Below are 20336 nucleotides of genomic sequence, written 5' to 3'. Positions count from 1 at the left end.
CAGGTTTCAGCGTGGAACATTATCCCACTCCACTTTGACGCGCAAAGGCTGGATCAGACCCGTGGAAAATCACGTCTGATTGGCAGTGGCTGGATCGGCCGGATCAAAGTATTTCCCTGCCCTCCGTGGTTCCGTTCCAAGGAACCTTCCATCGAGGCCCGCCGCCCGTTCCTGAAGAGCGCGAGAGAGGAGAAGCAGGCTTCATTCAGGCTTCAGCAAACCAAAGGCCCTTGCCATGTCACTCGTTTGGCCCATCCAACTTCTTCCAGTCATTCGCTCTTTTTCTGGCCATTGTTAATTACTCGCAAGTAGACTTTGTGATTATTGTTTTTTTTTCTTCCATTATACTCTCTTTCCTCAAATCTTACTGGTTTTCTTTTTCCACATTCCTTATTCGATCACTCCTTTTCCCTCGTGTTCTCGCCTGCTATACGTCAACATCTAACCACAGCGTGATTTGGTATTTGCTCGGCTGAACTCGACTTCTTTATCCTTCCTATGCCTCTCTGAATGCCCTGTGCGATTATATCCTCGCTGGAACTCCCCTTATAGAAGGACTGTCGTCGCGCTCCTGAACAATGAGGCTTCCCTCACTGTTTGGGCCTGCGACGGCTGGCTCGTCAGCATTTCTGCAGTTGTGGCTTTTGAGCCAATTGTCAGGTGCTTCTGCGTTATCGTTTCAACCAGTTTCTCGCCCTGAGCTAGATCTCTCGCGCCTCGGGCACGTCGCTCTTACCGGGGAATTCGACGCCGTAACATTTTACTCATACGCCGAACAAAAGAACGCGAAAGCCGGAGACGATGATTCCCAGTCTATCCTCGCCCCCCTTCCAAACGGGATCCTCACCACGCTGTCAACCTCCGACGCTGATATCCGTGCAATGTGCGCCTTCTCCAAGCAGGATGGATCGCACTCTGGAATATATGTCGGGGGGAATTTCACTAGTCTCGGAGGCGAAAAGGCCAATGGCGTCGCGTTGTATGATCCGATTTCGAACAAGGTAACAACTTTGCCAGGTCTTTCGGGCTCGGTATCGGCATTGCTATGCGATCAGGAAACCAATACCGTCTACGTTGGTGGTTCCTTCAAACAAGGAAATACATCAAATGCGGCTGCTTGGGTTGTCGGTGAAGGCTGGAAAGATCTATCGTTTGGTGGGCTCAACGGACCTGTCAGCTCGATCGTCAAGAATGACGATGCGCATATCGTGTTTGGTGGGTCGTTTGACGGTATCGGCAACTCAACGTCTTCATCAAAGAAAATTGAACAGGTCATCAACCTTTCGAATGCAACAATCACTTCGGATACCACTTCTACAAGGAGCGGTTTTACTGACCCCCGGAATATCATTTGCCAAACCAGCGGTGCCGGTGGTGCGGGACAGACATGGTTATTGGCAGATTATGCCCTAGGATATTGGCGGGCGGATATGCGTTACAACTTCAGTCCAACTAAGCTTCGCGTCTATAATACGCATTACGAAGGGAGGGGCACAAAATCCTTCTTGTTCAGACGATTGCCAGATAACGGAATCATGAACCTGACTTATACGGATCCCTCCACTGGTGACGATGTCAACTGCGATCAGTATTGCTCGCTCTCGGACGACCCAGACGAGGAGTACCGTGACTTCCGATTTGTCAATCAGGTTGGTATGACGGGGTTCATGTTCGAGATTCGGGATTATTATGGCACTGGCGCCGGGTTGAATGGTATCGAAGTGTTTACAAATGGTGAGTTTATAGTTGGGCGATTCGGCGCCGCACGTGCTAACGGATCTAGATGTCTTCACTTATGCCATCAATGACTTTAACGAGCCGACATGTGGTAACAGCAGTGACATTTCCACTTCCACTCGGACGGGATCGTGGACTCTGACGGATGGTAACGACAGTCCTTCCGACTACCTGACGGCACATGTATCCGACTCTGACGCGGCAAGCACATCTGTCGTTTTTGAGCCCAATATTCAACGCTCCGGAAACTATTCCATCCTTGTTTACACCCCCGGATGTGTTCAGGACGGAACCTGTGGTTCTCGAGGAATCGTTAATGTGACGGCTACTGTCAGGGCTGACTCTGAAGAGCTCATCGAGAAGCAAATCTATCAGACCAACAACTACGAAAAATATGACACCATCTACACCGGCCCTGTAGACGTCAGCGACGATTCTTTCCGTCCTCGTGTGACATTGAGCCCAGTTGCTGGCCAGGGAGACCTCACTGTTGTGGCCTCTCGAGTCAGGTTTGAGCTTATTTCAGCTTCAAACGACACGAGCGGTGAATTGAATGGCCTATTCGAGTATGACCCGACTTCGAAGAATGCCACAGCCAATCTGCTGGGATCAACCATCAACAGCTCCGGGACGCAGCTGGATTCTGATGCTTCAGTTTTGAGCTTAGTGACGCATAGGGGCGTTATCTACGCTGGAGGTAACTTCTCAAGTTCTGATATCAACAACCTATTCTCGCTGGAACAAGACGCCAATGCCACGGCTCTGCCCCAGGGAGGCTTGAACTCCGAGGTAACTACAATGTCGGTTCTCAACGACAAGCTTTATGTTGGCGGAAACTTTACTGGGACTTCTGAGGGTGCAACTGACAGTCTCAGCTATGTTGCTTCCTACTCAATTGACTCTAAATCCTGGTCAGCTCTCGGGGGTGGGGTTAATGGCCATGTCAAGCGAGTCTTTGCGCTTCCTTTGAATGTTTCCACCGTCATTAATGAGACTATCGTCGCTGTTAGTGGTGACTTTGATGAATTGCTGCCTTTTGATGAATATCCTGCTGTAGCCGTGTCTGGCTTTGCTGTTTGGGTTCCGTCACGCAACAACTGGCTCCAAAACCTCAATGTCAGCCAAACACAATTTGCAGGCCATTTATCATCCTTCGCGAGCTTCAACGGCACAACTATTCTTGGTGGAAGTCTCTCATCTGGAGGTTTGGCTGCTGGTGGAGCGGTGGCGCTACTTCAAGAAGATGGGCTTCAGCTTGGACCCCTCCTGAACAGCACCCAATTAACTGGTGAAATAATTACTGGCATATACGACACAGACTCCAGCCGCAACTTGACTATACTTGGAGGTCACTTCAACCTCTCAACTGGCGGCCAGGAAGTACGAAATCTGGCCTTCATAGACGGAGGTACAGGCTCCATCAGTGGCCTCGGTACTGAGGTTGAGAATAACTCCACGTTCATGGCCTTTGCCATCACAAGCAACGTTTTGTACGCTGGCGGTAGGGTTACCGGCACAGTAGGTAAGAACGAGATCGATGGGCTGGTACTTTACGATCTCCAGAATGGAACGATCGCACAAGAGCAGCCGTCCAAATTCAATGGTGATAATGTGTCCGTTAATGCGATTGCACCTCGTCCCAATTCGAAAGAAATCTATGTCGGAGGATATTTTCAAGCCGCAGGGGCTCTTACCTGTCCAGGTGTTTGTTACTATGACACCGAAAGCCAGCAATGGAATCGACCGGGTGTTGGCCTGGAAGGGAGTGTCCTGGCGCTTAAATGGGGCAACGCCAACACATTGATCGCCGTTGGCAATCTGACCGTTGCAGGCAATGAGACCGCAGTCGCAAGCTATTCCGCCAAAGAACAAATATGGGAAGTCTTCGATGGAGCTTCAAGTTCGTCTATCCCAGGCACTGTGACGGCGTTTAGCCCAGCCAATGGAGATGCATCACGATTTTGGCTTGCAGGTCAGTCGAGCAATGGATCAAATTTCATCGTCAATTATGACGGCTCCTCGTTCCAATTGGCCCAAGAGATCTTTGACGATGGGACGATCATTCGTGGACTCGACGTTATCCCTCTAGCCAGTGACCATGACGACAGTGATCTTTTGAACAATGACCTGGCTCTTATGATTACTGGTCAAATCGCTGTCCCAGAGTTTGGCACTGCCTCAGCTGCGTTGTTTAATGGCACCACCTTGATTCCCTTTGTCATCTCCTCTAAATCTGATGGTCAACCTGGCCGTATGTCGCGCATGTTCTATGAGAACAATAACCCCTACGCTCGAGGAAGTGAGTATGCTTCTGAACGAGGATCTTCGAGTACTGCTAACGTTCTTCAGGTGGGCATCACTCCAACGGAATTGTTGTTTTGGTAGCTTTCTGTTGTGCGCTTGGCTGCGTGTTCCTAATTGTCATTGCCGGTGTCATCTTCAATAAGATCCAGCGCCGCCGACAAGGTTATATGGCAGCCCCTCAATCAACCGGAACGGACCGACCGACGTCCATGCGCCGGCTCCCTCCGGAGTATCTTTTCAACTCCTTGAAGCAGCCGAATCCAGGGGCGCCCTCTATATGAATCGGGACATGACATCTAGACGACATCTTTCTTACATAGCAGAGATCGTTGGCATTGCTTGAACATTTTAATTCTTCCTAGTATCCCAGAAGGATACCAGAACGGCGTTCTCGGGACAAACCGTCTTATACCCTTAATCTAATTCTGCGCCTATTACGCACTTGTGTGGTTCGTTTTTATTTGTTGGACGTGTGGAGGACCGCCTTTGTATTGGGCATTAGTCTCTGACGTTTTGTACTATACCTACTCTGGTTTCGAGCGGAGAGCGATGTTACTAGCTACTGGAAATGTACATACATAGCATGCGCTATATCGTCGCGAAGCTAGTTTTCTGCATATTGACCACCTAGATAAGATCGTCCAGGAGATGGTGAACGCGGAGTAACCCCGACTTGCAAAGATCCTTATTGAAGTGACCAAACTAAAGCATAAGAGCTCTAAGACTTCTCTTATTTATTATTGTTTATGCTTATTACTAATGATTTTTCTATCCTCGTGTCACCACTAAAGGCATCGCTCGCTCGAGCCATGCCATGCGCCTCAAATTGCCACCATCGGCGCCCAGCTCCGCTCCCCGCTTCTCCTGTCCTTTTCCACTTTCCAGTTTCAGAGCCCACCGCCGAGCCTCCGCACATCGTCAAATTCGCGGAGACCCCGACTTCAAACCAGAGCCGTTTCTCACTCTAGCTTTCAGACCAGTTAGCGGTCATATCTCTATAATATTCCTTCTTTTTACTATTCCTCAGGCTTTACACATACGCAGTCGCCCAGGACAAACCGATCTCGAATGCTGTCGCTCCGCCGCAGACGTTACCGTACGGTATGCGATCCCGCACAGGCTGGTACGTGTACCCCGGTCAATTTGCTTGTGGTTATACCCTGGCTTTTAGCCGCATAGCCATGCGATGCCTTGTGTTATAGCTTGAGATGGGCAGATTTAGAAAATTAGCGGCTGACATGTGATGGGATGCGCTTTTGCATCCTGCGTCTTAACAGTTTGACGTGCCGCACCCGCAAACTGAAATGTGAGTGTCCTTCTTTACCAGTTTGCGCTGTTTTGATCACTCAAGAGGAATGAAGCTGATATATCCTCGCGGTGGACTAGGCGACGAGCAAAAACCTGTGTGCTCTCAATGTCAGAAAGGTGGGAGGGAATGTCGCCCAAGCGAAGGGGTAGTCTTCCGTCATCAACAAAATGCCTCCATGAACAAGAACATTGAAGACGGCGCATCGGACGGCCGAGGGAGTCTGAGAGGGTTCTATTCGTATAAGAACACGTTTGACAAAGATAGTGTTTGGCTGGACATCCCGAAGCATGGTATGGTTGCCGACAGTATGGGCTTGGACTACGACAAGGGATGCTGACGTGGAGGTCTCTCTTGACATAGTGATTTTTGTTGACAATTCGGATCCATATGCACAAGACTTAGAATCGGCACTGTCGGAGTCTGAGGCAGCGATTTTGGCTGCAAATTCGCAAAATGCGCGCTGGCATGGCCCGCAGATGCCCCCAACGGAGAGAGAGGAGAGTCAAGGACTGGAAGCGCTCTCCGCTCTTGCTGCGCAAGATCGCGTTTCATATCCTGCATTGATGGTAGATCAGCCGTCTGTCTCTACTCCAGGCAGCGTTACTACACCCTTCAGTGCTATTTCGACGACGACGATGCCCGCCACTCACCCAAACCAGATGCCGCGGTCGATATCAGCCCAGATATCCCCACCAATCTCGATTAATTCTGATAATGGCCACAACAACAACATTCATTTTCTCCTTAATCCGTCGCAGTCTATATCACCTTCAATCGATCCAACCATTCAGCATACTCCGGAATCTACTGGGTCTCCGTTGGCACTTAAGTCCGTCGAAGGCGACCTTGAGGGACCCGTGGAGACAGACTACGAGATAACTTTCCTCTTGAGACACTTTTCCGAGGTTCTCGGGCCCTGGTAAGCCGCTTTAACAACCAATTCTATTGTAGTTTAACGCTGACAAGCTCTTAGGATGGACCTCTATGACTTAGGGACGTATTTCTCCTCTCAAGTGCCCATAAGGGCTCTCCGTAATCCCTTGCTGAAGTATGCTGCTTGTGCACAAGCTGCGAAGCAGCTTGGGCACGTCAACGTGTCACGATCTGTCGGGGTCCGCCTAAGTCGAACTTTTTCGGGACTGCAGAAAGATTCCAAGAATATCGATTGGTGCTGGAAAGGAGCCAAGTATTATGAAAAAGCCATTCAGCTTTTGATGAAGGAACTACAACCCAATGGTGGCAACCGTGATATGATGGCTCAGGGCACAAATAGGATGAGTGACAACACTGATGGTCAGGGTGCAAGGAGTTACACCGAGTATAGACTTTCACACGGTGATCGCTCGGATGAAATTCTCGCTGCTGCTGCCATTCTTTCCGTATATGAACTGCTGGATGCTACGGGTCCGGCTTGGAACCGGCATTTAAGTGGTGTCAAGTCGTTGTTGGATTTGGCTGAGGTTGGAATGCGACCACTTCAGCGGCTACCACCTGGGGATCTCTCCCTGCAGCTCAAAAGACCAAGTTTATCTAAAGCCAGAAAGGCGACTTTCTGGAACTTTGCGCGGCAAGACTACTTATCTGCCTGTAAGTGCATTGCTTCTATAGCACCTATTCGTACCGCTTGCTGACGTTGCTAGTTATAAACGGGACTCGTACAAGATTACATACTGAGGATCTGGCGCTGTGGACGGACGCAGGCCTGCAAGTCGACAGTCTGGGCTTTGTGCGCGCCAGTAATAAGAGCACGGGTGATCACTCCGGTGAGGATACCATGAAGGAAGACTCCTTCTCGAATGCGTTAGTTTGGATCATCTCCAAGATCATAAACTTCATAAGTCCGAGCAGCAATGCACATATTGGGCCTTCAGGTGCTGTCAACTCTAGCCCCATAGGCCTTCCGCAGCAAGTCTCCCTGGAGCGGTGGTACCGCCTCGAAGCCGAGCTTGATATGTGGTACAAAGGTCTTCCAGAAACGTTTCACCCATGTGCTCGTATCGGTTTTCAAGAAACGGCCAATAAAAGCGATAATCTTGACGATGCACCATCGTTGTCCGAGATATGGTATAGCATACCAATGTGTTCATCTGCCATGCAACATTACCACATGGGTCGCATACTGCTCCATATTCACAAGCCGCCCCAACCCAGTGGTGCAGCAAACCCCATTACCAGCCGATACAACTCGACCGATATCCAGTTCCATAGCCGTGAAATTGTTGGCATTGCTATGGCCTGCCCGGCGGGCTCCGTGAGAATCAACTCTCTCCAGCCGCTGTTTGTCAGCGGTCAGTGTCTGACCGACCCCAGTGAGCGACGGATGGTTTTGCGGCTGTTACAAGATATTGAAACTGACCTCGGTTGGGCAACCGAGTACCGTGTGCAGCAATTGCGCAGAGAATGGGGCTGGGATCAGAGTGCTGATATTGCGGGCGTCTCATAATGGCCGCCTACTTTTTTTGACTTCTTACGTCAAGCCAATGCATAGGCCAGCTTGGCACTGGTCCTGCTATAGTCTTGTACCAGACTTCACATGTCAGCATCCTAGGCTTGACTTTGCGTCTTGCCAGCCGTCGACCATGAACCACACAGCGTCAAGTTAAAGCTCCATACCACCAGGGAACGTAACCTGCTCTTCGCTTCAATGTCGTGAACCCTCACCTGCATTCCGCTACAACATCTTGAGCAGGCTGCTAAAGTGTCCCCACGCACTCTGCGTCTTTAATGGTCTTCCAACGACCATCATCAACTTCTTTTCTCAACTCCGATGCCATTAATCGTTACTCTCCTTACACCTATATCATTGGGATAATTTCATTGACCTTTTGGCGGATTTTGCTTGCATTAGCGTGGCGCATTGGTTTATCGATATTTTTATATAAGCATTTTGGGATACCATTTAGGAGCGCTTTTGGTTCAATTATGAGAGTTTTAGATAATAGTAATGCAATTAAATAATAGCCAATGATTTTAAGTTCTTGATTAGAACTCACTCTGAGAATGGCAGACACCTGAGGGTAGGGTGAGGTGTCAGCTGTCCCATTAAGTCTCCGGCCTAAGGAGTACAGGTGTAGCTGCGTCGGGCCCTTTAACGACGCAGAAACCCAACGTCTTCTGCTCCCCTCGCAGTTCAAAGTTGCAAATATGATAGTTGATACTGACGTCCTTATCATCGGCGCTGGGTTGTCTGGGGTAGGCTTTGCAATCCAACTCCAGAAGAAATACCCGCGCATAACATTCGAAATCTATGAAAAGGCCGAAGGGTTCGGCGGGACTTGGTGGGCCAATACATATCCTGGATGCGCTTGTGATGTAGGCAAATACTCTTCCATCTTCATTTCTTACCTGATACACATACTTCTAGGTACCATCCCATCTCTATTCCTATTCCTTCGCCCTAAATCCCGACTGGAGCGAGCAGTTTGCGTCTCAAGCAGAAATAGCCGCATACTGCCGCGCCGTCGCAGAGATGCACGATATCCCCCGACACGTAACACTCCGCTCGACGGTTCAGTCAGCAACATTCGACGAATACTTAGGAACGTGGGCCGTGAAGATCCTTGATCAGCAGACAGGACGGATATATGAGCGGCATTCGAGGGTGCTTATTACGGCTGTTGGGATGCTTTCAGAACCCAAGGACTGTGACATCCCTGGTGCAGAGGAGTACAATGGCAGGCTCTTCCATAGTGCTTGCTGGGACCATGAGTTTGAGTGGGCTGGAAAGGAGGTGGTTGTTGTTGGTGTGTTGCCTGCCCTCTATACCTCACATCCCTCAAGAATTAAAGCTTTCAAGGAAACTGACCTCTGTATACCTGAAAAGGCAACGGCTGCAGCGCAACACAATTTGTACCCATCTTGACTAACACCCCAGGGAGCGCCAAACAAGTCACCCAGTTCATCCGGCAGCCTCACTGGCTCGAGCCACGCCCAAACCCTGAATATCCATCTGCCATCAAATGGATCTTCCGCCACGTGCCCCTCGTGATGCGCTGTTTCCGATATGCGATATTTCTCTACCTCGAGAGCTACTTCAGCACATTCAAGCGCGTCTCTGGCAAAAGGACACGGGAGGCAAGGATGAAGTCTCAGGCGGCTTACCTGAAAAAAATGGCACCTAAGAAGTATCACGAAATCCTGACGCCAAGGATAGAACTGGGGTGTAAGAGGAGAGTTATGGATACAGATTACCTTGCTTGTTTGCACAGAGAGAACATGGAGCTCATCCATGATGATCCGATTGAGAGGATCACTGTTGACGGCGTGAGAACAAAGTCAGGGCGGAAGATCTATGCTGATGCAATCATCCTCGCAACGGGATTTAAGACTGCGCAGCCACTTTTTCCTCTTGGAGATAACATCCGTGGTGAAGGGGGCGTTACTCTGAGTGAGCACGTATGTCACCTCCCAGTACTACCAGCCCTATCAAAGTGCAATTTTGACACATTAACGCAGTGGGAAAGTACCGCCTCCCATGCCCCGCAAGCATACTACGGTACATGCGTCTCGCGGTTCCCGAACATGTTTATCCTTGTCGGCCCTAATACGGCGACGGGACATACCTCTGTACTCTTTACAGTGGAATGCCAGATTGATTTCACGCTGAAGGTTCTTGATCCTATTCTCAATTCTCTCTATCCCGAGTCATCATCGTCATCCTCCTCTGTCTTGCAGGAGATGATCTGTTTCCTCCGGAAACCTTTCTCCTCTGGACCTCGGGCGGGAAAGAAGCTCGCACTACCACCAGATATAGTCTCCGTAACGTCCCAAGCAGAGGAAAAAGAAAGCCAATGGATCGACGAGGCAAGTAAGCAATATGTCTGGACGAGTGGATGTGCAAGCTGGTACTTGCACCCGTCGGGAAGGAATACGACGCTTTATCCTGGGAGCCAGGTGGCGTTTTGGCTTAGGAGTTGGGTTGGCCCTTTGGCGGGTGATTTTCTGTATAGACGGAGCTCGGCCGTGGTTTTGGATGAGGATAGGCGAGTTGAGGTTGATTGATTAATCTTAAGATTCTTGTTCTTTTTGGTACTCCTGGTTTATCGTTAAGGTGAAGTGAAGCTGTCGTCGACGAGCGTCTTTGTCCGTTGCATAACTATGCTGGTTTCTATCGTGGTATGACAGTTTTGAAGGAATTATGGAAGGTCTTCGCAGCAGAGCCGTAGCCAGTAATTCCAACATTGAAAATTACCTTGACAAGGCGTGCGTTAGACAGTTTTCTAGAATTGGACACTGTTGACAATTGGGATATATAGGGGGATAAGCAAGCTCTGGAGGGGTACTCAATATACTGGAGGATTATTTGGATTGTGTAAAAAGTCGCAAAGTCGGTTATCGCGCCGCCTTATGTTTTGGGGGTACCCGATCTGGTTTGAGAACGACCTGGAAAGATGGGTTCAGATGGGATTATTGGCAACAATATGGCGCTCCCTGCAAGTGTCACTTCCATGACCCGTTTTCGTACATTGTCCAAGTTAAATTTCAATGGCGGGGAATATGCAGTCAGCTCTTTCCCTTTGCAGGCGATACTGGGCTGGCTGTCAAGTCGTTATAGCCTTCTTGATCCGTCATGGAGCTCTATGCGAAATTCGACTGAGGGGATGGCCAAGAATCGCTATTTAGAAGCAAATCCTGAAACATTGGTAGTCCCTTTACCTACGGCGAGGGTTTCAAATCATATAAGAGATCCACTGCCGGGAACATTGAGGGTACTGAAGCGCCTGAAAACTGGCTAGACGCCAATTTGCATATTGGATGGCAATTTTTTTTCTTCCAGATGCGCGAAACGCAAGTTTCGAGATTGCTCAACGACCGACAGAGCACTTCTCGCGCACGAGTGTTGCAGAATTGGTTTCCCTCATAACTGGCTTCACAGCTCATCGCCGAAGTCGTTTTGAAGTCCTTCGTGTGCTAGTGGTAGATCCTGTCACTAGTTCCACTTGCTTATCGTCTGACTCGAGCTTGATCTTGCCTTCACCTGCAGTCCGCTTCAAGGCCACATTCATTTCCGTCGTTGTTGCTGTAATCTTTGTCCCTTCTTCTTCCTGTTTCACCTCGATATCAACCTTTGCCTGCTTGGTTGTAGCAACCAATCGATCCGAAAATGTCTTCAAATCAGCCGTAAATAACACGCTATGAGCCCAGCCGGCCTCTTTGCCCCAAAGCTTGCGGAAGTGATTCCCCACGGCATCGTACGTAGCCTTTGTCAGGGACTTGTGAGATCCCTTGCCGAATTTGTAGTCTCTTTGAGCAATTTGCCAGACTACACCAGTCAGTTTGGTAATAAAGGGAGAATGGAAAGACTCACCATGGGTGTCCACTGGGACAGATTCTCCCCACCCCAGCCCCATCAGAGCCACGCAGTCGGCAACCTTGGGTCCAACTCCTTGTAGCTCTAGCAATTTCTCATGCGCCTCGCGATACCCACTCCGCCCCTCCGGCGGCATCTCCCCTTCCTGCCCAGCAACAACCTCCAGCCCAAAAGCAGGCGCTTCAGGGTTCCGCAGTGAGTTTAACCACCCGTTCTCTTTCTGTTTTGCAATAATAACAGCCGTCTGATATATATACTTCGCGCGATATCCGAACCCTAGGCTCCGCAAACGAGCTTCAACACCTTCATCCTCCGCTAATCTCTCCGGAGGCGGAAAGTCATGATATGAACGGCCATCAACATCAGCGATGTGCAAACCGTAGTTCGCACACAACTTCTCAACCATCTGACTAATTCGTGCGATGTTGTTATTGCTGCTACAAATGAACGATATAAGGGCTTCCCAGGCGTCCTGGCGGAGAATGCGAATGCCTGTAAACTGAGAAGCTTTCTTGCGGAAGTTGGGGTCCGATGAGGACCATTGCGCATATAGGGTTGTCAAGTTTGAGTTCAAATTGAAGTAGTGCTTTATAATTGCCAGAGTGGTGTCCTCGGATCCGGAGTCGCTGCCATTGCATGAGCCCGAGGGCTTTGAATTGACGTATGTCCGGTAATATAAATGCGATGGATCTTGCTTGAGCGAGATGAGACGACCGTAAAGGACACAGCGCCATTCGTCGTTATCGGGATCTTTGTGCCATCTGCCAAATTAGCAGCTTGTAAGTGAAAAGTGAGAGTCAAGTACCGGAATGTCTGCCCGCATCGCAGCGTGGTATTTATGCATAGTTCGCTAAGACCAATTGGCAGCTTGTGCCATTCTGAAAAGGCGCCCACCGTCATGATGGCTCGAAAGTATAGAGATGGGACAGTGACCAGACGTAGAATTGAGGAACAAAAAGATGATTCTGCCGTAGTTATCTCCAAGATAGGGAGCGGTCTGTCTTCCGCCTAATCATTGCTAACCCCATATAGTCTAGTGCCGATATTGCTCGCGCCGATCGAGACTTTGGAAGTGATTCTGCGAGTTTTCGCCCAGAGCAGCTTCCATCCAGAGATTATTCGCCGACTTCTGGACCTTAATTTTCGAGTTATACCCATTGTTTTCAGAGTATATTTCTTTTCTGCAGTTCCGCAGGTCTCTCGGTAGCATTTCGACCGCGGCATTGCCACCCGAAACGACAAAGTTCGAAAGGAGCTCAGAAGTGAAATCGTGCTCGTTTCAGGATGAACGGCGATACTTATTCCTCTAGAGGTAAGCTGCTTTTATGCTGACTAGCTGGCTTGAATTATGCTAATTCACTCAGGTGCAGATTCTGGTCGCCCAAGGGACCACTACGTGAGTATTTAGTTTTGATTCACAGAGCTCTATTAACATTCGGATAGCGCGACGAGAGACGCGAACGTGGAGATAGAGGGGAGAGAAGACGGTCAAGATCGCCACATTACGGTTCCAGAAGCTCTCGGCGCGAAGCCGAAGCTGATTCATACTCCTCTAGTCGTGACTACCGCGCAAGGGAACGGGAGGATCGCTACTCGAGCCGTAGGGATGATCGGGATTATGACCGGGAGCGAGGCGATCGCCGACGCAGAGACTACGATGATCGGCCATCGCGTCGCGAGAGAGATAGAGATTTATTCGAGGATCGGCCTAGGAGAGATCGCGGCGACCGGGAGCGCGGAGGAGACAGGAGAGATCGAAAGAGGAGCCCCTCTCCTTCACGTAAAAGGGAGCCGACGCCCGACTTGACCGATGTGCCGTCCGTGTTAACGCGCAAGCGGCGCCTGACACAGTGGGACATCAAGCCTCCTGGATACGAGAATGTCACCGCGGAGCAGGCAAAGCTATCAGGTAAGGATTGCTTCTGCCTTGGCAAAGCGCCTACCGTGTAGAGCACAGCTGACGATTTAGGCATGTTTCCCCTTCCCGGGGCTCCTCGACAGCAGCCGATGGACCCCAGCCGCCTTCAGGCTTTCATGAACCAGTCGGGCGGTGGCTCTGCAGATACCTCGGCGCTTAAGCCGTCCAATTCTCGACAGGCGAAACGTCTGTTCGTGTACAACCTGCCGCCGAACGCGACTGTAGAAAACTTGGTTTCTTTCTTCAACCTTCAACTCAACGGTTTGAATGTTATCCAAAGCGTGGACCCATGTATCTCAGCCCAGATCTCCGACGACCACTCTTTTGCACTGCTGGAGTTCAAGTCACCCAATGATACCACAGTGGCGCTTGCTTTGGATGGCATAACTATGGGAGAGCATGAGAGTAACGGGGAAAATGGTGCAGCTAAGGGATTGGAAGTGCGACGACCCAAGGACTACATTGTCCCCAACCTCGCTGAGCAGGATCTGGAAGGAGCGTCTGGCATGAAGGATGTTCCAGACTCACCCAACAAGATCTGTGTCTCAAATATTCCGCAATACATTCCAGAAGAGCCGGTAACAATGCTGCTGAAGTCCTTCGGCGAGCTCAAGTCTTTTGTTCTGGTGAAAGACTCTTCGACGGAGGAATCTCGGGTAAGTTCTTGAAGTCTTGATGACGTGCATAGCTAATCGTGGCAGGGAATTGCTTTCTGCGAGTACGCTGATCCTAACACTACTACCATCGCCGTCCAAGGTCTCAACGGCATGGAGTTGGGAGACCGGCACCTCAAGGTTGTCCGGGCTAGTATCGGAATGACTCAGGCAGCTGGGTTGGACATGGGGGTCAATGCGATGTCAATGTTCGCCAAAACCACGTCTCAGGATCTGGAGAGCAGCCGTGTGTTGCAGCTGTTGAACATGGTGACTCCGGAGGAACTCATGGACAACGAGGATTACGAGGGTAAGTTCCGTCTCTTTCTCATTGATTAGTGGTGTTCTGACGAGACAGAAATCTGCGACGATGTACGCGACGAGTGTTCCAAGTTCGGCCGTGTTCTTGAACTAAAGATCCCACGCCCGACCGGCGGCAGCCGACAGTCTCCAGGCGTGGGCAAGATCTTTGTCAAGTTTGAAACCATTGAAGCGACAACAGCGGCATTGAAATCGCTCGCGGGCAGGAAGTTTTCCGACCGGACAGTCGTCACGACTTACTTCTCCGAGGTAAGTTTCATAGATCGCTCAGGAAACAACAGTTGTCTAACGGTTGCAGGAAAACTTTGACGTCAATGCCTGGTAGTTCGCCATATTGAAACGTCTTATATCTTGCTCATCCCACGATGTTTCTATCTATCCTTTATATCTGAGATTCCCGGGAGATCAACAGGGCCAGGCTTCTCCTTGAATTAATGATGTATCATAGCGATCAATGCAAAGATCCAACCTCTTTCTGGTTTGTCCTAGTGTCCCAGTAGTCAATTCTGCGGTCTGGCATTGATGATCAAAATGGAGAATTAGTTCAGTCTGCCTGTCCATAGACAATTAGACACCCTGTAAGTAGAGCTTAAGCTTGGGCCTCGAGCTAGTATTACTAAATACGCTAGTTTACACGCCGAATCCCATCGTCGACAAGTGTATCACATGAAACTGACCAGGGACTCAACTGCCCATTCGCCCTCTTGTACTGGTGCTGCCCTCTGTTTATGTTAACCCCAGACCGAGGCAAGGATGAACACCCCAGCAGCACCATTCAATATGCCGAAGTAGATGGAACGGCTTTTGCGGGGAAAGTTGAGGGGAAGAGCGATTCCACTCAACCACGCTACATTGAACCACCTTCGTCCTAGCGGGTAACTGCGTAGTTCGATTTCGATACTCAGATTGAGATTGAGTGATATCTCGATCCACAGTTTGTTCCATATATATTGTTTTCGAGATGAAAATTGGGCAAATACGTGGATCTCCACTTAAATAATGACATTGTGGAACGAAATGAATTAAATTGAATTAAAATGAATTGACAATTAACAGTGAATATTGAACATAATATAGTCAAATCAACATTGAACAAGTTTGTCTATCATTGCTGGAGAAGATGAAATGATCTACCTCATCGGGCTCGTACCATTGGAATTAATTGAGTATAGAATATATTGTTTCTGACAGCGTAATACAGATACCGATACAAACTGCTTTAGCTTCGTACTTTGGTATATAGTGTATAGTGTAGATAACGCACTAATTACTGTACTTCCGGGTCTCCGAGCCCTGTAACCTCGACCAAATCGACCTGCCTACTCTGTATGATGAATACCGTCTTACCCCAACACTATCACGGCGATCTACTGCTATTCCAGCCTCAGTCCGTCGCCAGTTCGGTACGGAAGGAACCTCAGAGTAGCGCAAGCCAAAAGGACCATGACTCGGATTGACTTTCCGCTAAATTCTGACAGGTACGGACTATAGTGAACGACAAGCAAAATATGTCTGCGGGTAATAGGAGCGAGGTGCGACCGAGCCTGACACAGTAAGGAGAATCATTCCAACCATGATTCCAGCTGACTGGGTAAACTAGCTCTACGTTCCTGGCCCGGGGGTAGACTGGTACTACCCTATTCCATCCAACCAACCCGATAACGAGCAAAGATAAGGGTACCGTAGGGTTTGGCACGGTAATGCCATCTCGACGCTACGCTCAACGGGGTGAGTTCCCGAAATAGATGAAGGTGCGCTTTTTGTGTCCCCGGTGATGGTAGCTGCGTAACGCCGGGGTGCTCCGGCGGGGTTTATCTATTGGCACTTATATCATGTATAGGATGAAGAAATAATGAAATATTAGCAGGGATAGGGAAAATCAGAAACATTCTGGAATGCGAAATCCCGGGGCTAAGTCTGCCTAGCCACGTTCTACTGTACAGGGCCACCATGTTCCTAGTATATGATAAGGGCTGGCTAGAAATGTTTATTTGAGTTGGGCCCGGTGGTTTCAAGTTCGGTTCCAAGACTTCAAGACTTTCCACGTGGTGAGAAGAGGCGAAGGAAGCGACATCCATTCTATGTCTAACCATGTGTGCAGGCGCAGTAGTTTACCTGAACACTAAGGAGGATCCATGGGTGGCCGGTGAGGAGAATGGGTTTCAGACTACAGTTCGACTATCCCGCCTAAAACAATTGGTGCTGCATGTAAACTTCTCTGTTTCCATTGGATTTAGAAAGTAGAAACTAGCTACTGAGCAGGTAGGCAGTCATGGGACTGAGAAAGAGTAATGCCTGTCGAGTCAGATTGGGCTGACGTTCTCCAGACGTCAAGTCCAGGGCTTTCCGTCTAGTATTGGATAACCATACCCAGAGCACCTCCAGCTCCACCATATCTAAAAATTCAGGGAAAGGTTCGTTGGTTTGGAAGTGGATTTTACCACGGGTGGTGGTGCAGATCTACTTGATACCTACCGGTTTCAATGAGATTGATGGGTAGTTGATGGGTAGGGACTCGAACTCGTACTATTGCTTGTGCTCGGTATTTTAGGCTTGCGCGTCGTATGATCTGCAAGGAAGAGCATCCATGGAAGTGTCAGGCATCACCTACCAACTCTGGTCCAAACTGCCAACCTACTGACGTCGCGCTCCTCAAACTATTGAACGTAACATTATTGTATTGCTATGCCAGGTCCTAAACCCCATGCGCTCCTTCTAAGAAATCCAGGTTGTACGCCATTTTACTCCTGAATACTCCGGCCCTTGTAACACGTCGGCTTGCGATGTAAATAGTCAAGGCAAAAAGAAGCGGAATTGTATGGCCCCTCGGCGTCTTGGCCGGTGCCGTGGCTATTCCGGCGAATATGCACGTCAGAATACCTGACCTGCTGAACAAACAGGAGAAAAAAAAAAAAAAAAAAGGAAATTAGGGTATAGTCGTGCGCGTCGTAGATATACATTGCTTTTTTAAACATAATAACATATGGAACATAAAAATGAGAGAACCAACTGTCATCGGTATCCCTGCGCAAATGTAGTCGCTGGATCCCAATCCCTGCCTGGAGAGGTCGGGGGTCGTGGAACAGAGAAGCTCATTGACGGCCGCACATACCGCGCGTCCCGGCCGTAGTGGTTATTCAGGTCGGGACTCAGTGTCCGTGATGTGTACGCGGGGCTAGGGGAGCGAATCTGGGGCTCCGCGGAGGGCTCCACGTATGGCTCGGGGTTCTTGTAGGGTGATAGCATCTCGTAGTTGCTTGCGTCGCTGCGTTTCTTCCGAGCGTCGGCAGATACAAATTCAAATTGGGCATTGTCCTTGGACCGGAACAGCAGATCCCACCATCCCACGAACATGGACGGACGCGCGAAGAGGATGAAGTTCCAAAATCCAACGAGGGTTAGCAGGATGAGGAGCGCAAGCAGTGTTGCTTTCTTTGGTCCGAATTCTTCAGCTTTGTCGACGCATTTTTTCGCGTCGCCTTCGCTAGCTGCGAGACATAGAAGCCACGGTAGCGCTTTTTCGAGATTTTCCGCCGTCATTTCGGTCTGGTTATTTGTTCTGATGAAAATCACAGCGAAAATGAGGACGTTGGCGAGGATGACGAGGACAAGACAGTTGCTTCGCCATTGCAGCTTGAGAATCTTGCGGACGCGGCGGTATGCTTGACGCGCGCTCAGGGTGACCGCACTTGCGGTGTAGGAATGAACATTGGAGCTGTTGGTGGTCGAAGCGGTGTCGTAGAGAGACTTGATGTAGATGTGCACGCAGTATCCCATGGTGGTGAACTGCATGATCAGGGCTGCGCCTGAAAACGCTATCACGGGTATCCAGTAGTCCTGCAAACTCTTGTCGATATTGATGTGACACACGTCCCCGAATCGAAACGATACCCCGGTTAAGACAAGCATCACAGACGTTCCAATGATGGGTACGCCCAACCCACAAATAAATGCCCCCCACATAAACCGAGGGCCAAGGATGACCTCCCAGCAGACTTGAAGATGGAACGCAACGGTGCGGATAAAGCTGAACACCACAACCACCCATCCGCCGAAGAGAAGCATTGCGCCGGTAAAGGCGCATGATAAGCTGGAGTACATGTCCCTAGGCGTGATTTCGTTGTAGCATTGGTCCGGCTTCGTACCGAGAGGGATAATAAATGCAATCTGCATGCAGCAAATGCCCAAAGTGAAGCAGATGCTCAAGTAGTGACGATGGGTACGCTTCGCCGGCAATACCGCATAGGATACGAGTAGGAAAATGCAGAGCGGTAATACGGCGACGGAAACCCAGCTTGCGATTTTCGTTTGTTCTTGGATGTCTGCGAGATGGTGTCAGTAAAGAGTATGAGAGCGTCAGTGAGTGGAGCCGTACCTTCACCCCACATCCATGATGCCTGCGGGCATGGCAGGCAGCAGGTGACATTGCCCAAGGCCTGACAGAGACGTCCTTGGAGAACTATTGATCGCATTAGCTGGTGGTGTTGAGCCTGGAGATGTTAAGTAACAACGTACATCCACCATCCGTGTCGAAGAAAGACTCCTGGTAGTACGGAACTGGACACTCTCCATGCAGATTGTTCCCAGACATGCTGCAAGTGTCACTATTGCAATTCTTGAAACGTAACTGATGCGGCCGATGCGACGTTGAGCGTGTTGGTCATATCTCGGGTGCAGTGTCCTGTGTGTGGATTCGGGGTCGGAGACCTCGTGGCAGAGGCTCGCAGCTGCGCGACGACTGCGGTTGAGCGAACGATGTGATTATCAAGTTATCGCATCAAGAGCAGAAAAGGAGGGAGAAGCAGGCGTGGGTGAGAGAGGGGCGAGGCACAGCCAGATATAGTACGGGCTGGTCTGTGACGGATTGACGGTTCCTAGCAGCATCGATGAAAAGAGATTTGTGGGACGAATGATGAGCAAGCTGGAGGTCTGTTCACCCGCAGGCACGGAAGTCAACGCGAATTGCCTCCAGCTGGACATGATTGGATTGAGCCCTGCAAGAGAACCCTCGAGACAACGGCGGAGACAGACTTGGCATCAAGGGGGGCGAGTGAGGGATAGGTGGAGAGCACTGGAGTAGTGTGCATCCAGACTCACCCAGAGTCCAAAGAAACGCATGGGTACTGAAAGCAACACGCTAGAGTCTTGTGCGGTTCCAATCAGCCGGTGACCAGAACCTAGAGGTGTATCAAAATGAGCCAAAGTGGGCGTAAGGGCTGGTCAGCGGGGTACCGTATCGTATCGAATCTTACTGGTAATTAGGTAATTAATCCATTCCCACTCTCATCGAGAACTCTTTCTTTCTTCGGTCGACGTCGAGAGGCTCACAGGCTCGCCGGTCACCATCAATTGCTCCACGATTCACCATCCGCGATCTATTTTAGTCTCCCGCCTCTTGTTGCCCTGAGCCTGGAGTGTTAGTACGGAGTACGCAGTACGCCACGAGAAGTTGCAAAGTCTCCCAGCAAGGATCAGGGAGTGCCGTACCCAGAACGCCGGAAATTTCGACTCGCCATAGTCGAAATAACACCGTCCGCTATTGCTCCGTGAGTTGCCTTCTCCTAAACACTGTTCCTCGAGTAAGTCACCCCGATAGTCCAGCCCAGTGGTGGCTGCTACTGTACGTTTACCCGCAGCTGACAAGGATCCGCGGCTCCGTCAGGCCATCCGCCAGCCCTCCACTCGCCTCCCGCTATACTACAAACAGTATCAAGTCCAGACCTAGTGCCTCAAGGCGGCATTAGCCATGCATTTTCCGTGGCTCGTCCATGCTGATTGAAGCTG

General features: G+C 50.0%; 6 protein-coding genes across 6 annotated transcripts, besides 1 other annotated feature; 4 read left to right on the top strand and 2 right to left on the bottom strand.

The window, feature by feature from the left end:
* Window positions 1–20336: part of a sequence feature (contig 1.111 1372..62418(1)) that runs on past both edges of the window.
* ANIA_06685 (putative cellular morphogenesis protein (Rax2)) lies at window positions 579–4657 on the top strand (the record flags this gene model as incomplete). The annotated part of the gene is made up of 3 exons (XM_659197.2): window positions 579–1734; window positions 1784–4036; window positions 4087–4657. 3 exons carry the CDS (start codon window positions 579–581, stop codon window positions 4320–4322), a joined length of 3645 nt encoding a protein of 1214 aa, XP_664289.1. The 3' UTR covers window positions 4323–4657.
* ANIA_06684 (uncharacterized protein) lies at window positions 5290–7793 on the top strand (the record flags this gene model as incomplete). Its single annotated transcript, XM_050613392.1, has 5 exons — window positions 5290–5347; window positions 5428–5640; window positions 5711–6269; window positions 6324–6937; window positions 6991–7793. 5 exons carry the CDS (start codon window positions 5290–5292, stop codon window positions 7791–7793), a joined length of 2247 nt encoding a protein of 748 aa, XP_050467143.1.
* ANIA_06683 (flavin-containing monooxygenase) lies at window positions 8495–10515 on the top strand (the record flags this gene model as incomplete). Its single annotated transcript, XM_659195.1, has 5 exons — window positions 8495–8662; window positions 8715–9093; window positions 9174–9745; window positions 9806–10157; window positions 10475–10515. The coding sequence occupies 5 exons, from the start codon at window positions 8495–8497 to the stop codon at window positions 10513–10515; spliced, it is 1512 nt and encodes a 503-aa protein (XP_664287.1).
* ANIA_06682 (8-oxoguanine glycosylase OGG1) lies at window positions 11227–12560 on the bottom strand (the record flags this gene model as incomplete). Its single annotated transcript, XM_659194.1, has 3 exons — window positions 11227–11612; window positions 11658–12421; window positions 12466–12560. The coding sequence occupies 3 exons, from the start codon at window positions 12558–12560 to the stop codon at window positions 11227–11229; spliced, it is 1245 nt and encodes a 414-aa protein (XP_664286.1).
* On the top strand, window positions 12774–15083 carry ANIA_06681 (splicing factor u2af large subunit). The gene is made up of 7 exons (XM_050613384.1): window positions 12774–12972; window positions 13025–13056; window positions 13104–13569; window positions 13618–14234; window positions 14280–14541; window positions 14590–14801; window positions 14851–15083. The coding sequence occupies exons 1-7, from the start codon at window positions 12945–12947 to the stop codon at window positions 14875–14877; spliced, it is 1644 nt and encodes a 547-aa protein (XP_050467142.1). The 5' UTR covers window positions 12774–12944; the 3' UTR covers window positions 14878–15083.
* gprM lies at window positions 17565–19305 on the bottom strand (the record flags this gene model as incomplete). Its single annotated transcript, XM_659192.2, has 3 exons — window positions 19068–19305; window positions 18928–19011; window positions 17565–18874 (listed from the first exon to the last, which is right to left on the bottom strand). The coding sequence occupies exons 1-3, from the start codon at window positions 19141–19143 to the stop codon at window positions 17565–17567; spliced, it is 1470 nt and encodes a 489-aa protein (XP_664284.1). The 5' UTR covers window positions 19144–19305.

The sequence above is a fragment of the Aspergillus nidulans genome, chromosome I, assembly GCF_000011425.1.
Source record: "Aspergillus nidulans FGSC A4 chromosome I".
Classification (NCBI taxonomy): Eukaryota; Fungi; Ascomycota; class Eurotiomycetes; order Eurotiales; family Aspergillaceae; genus Aspergillus; species Aspergillus nidulans.
This window is presented reverse-complemented; position numbering and strand designations above follow the sequence as displayed.

Bases quoted from the DNA above. Each gene is read 5' to 3' on its own strand.
- ANIA_06681 (XM_050613384.1), top strand. From the start codon at position 12,945: ATGAACGGCGATACTTATTCCTCTAGAG. The intron at 12,973-13,024 runs GTAAGCTGCTTT...TAATTCACTCAG, and splicing joins CGATACTTATTCCTCTAGAG to GTGCAGATTCTGGTCGCCCA. The intron at 13,057-13,103 runs GTGAGTATTTAG...ACATTCGGATAG, and splicing joins GTCGCCCAAGGGACCACTAC to CGCGACGAGAGACGCGAACG.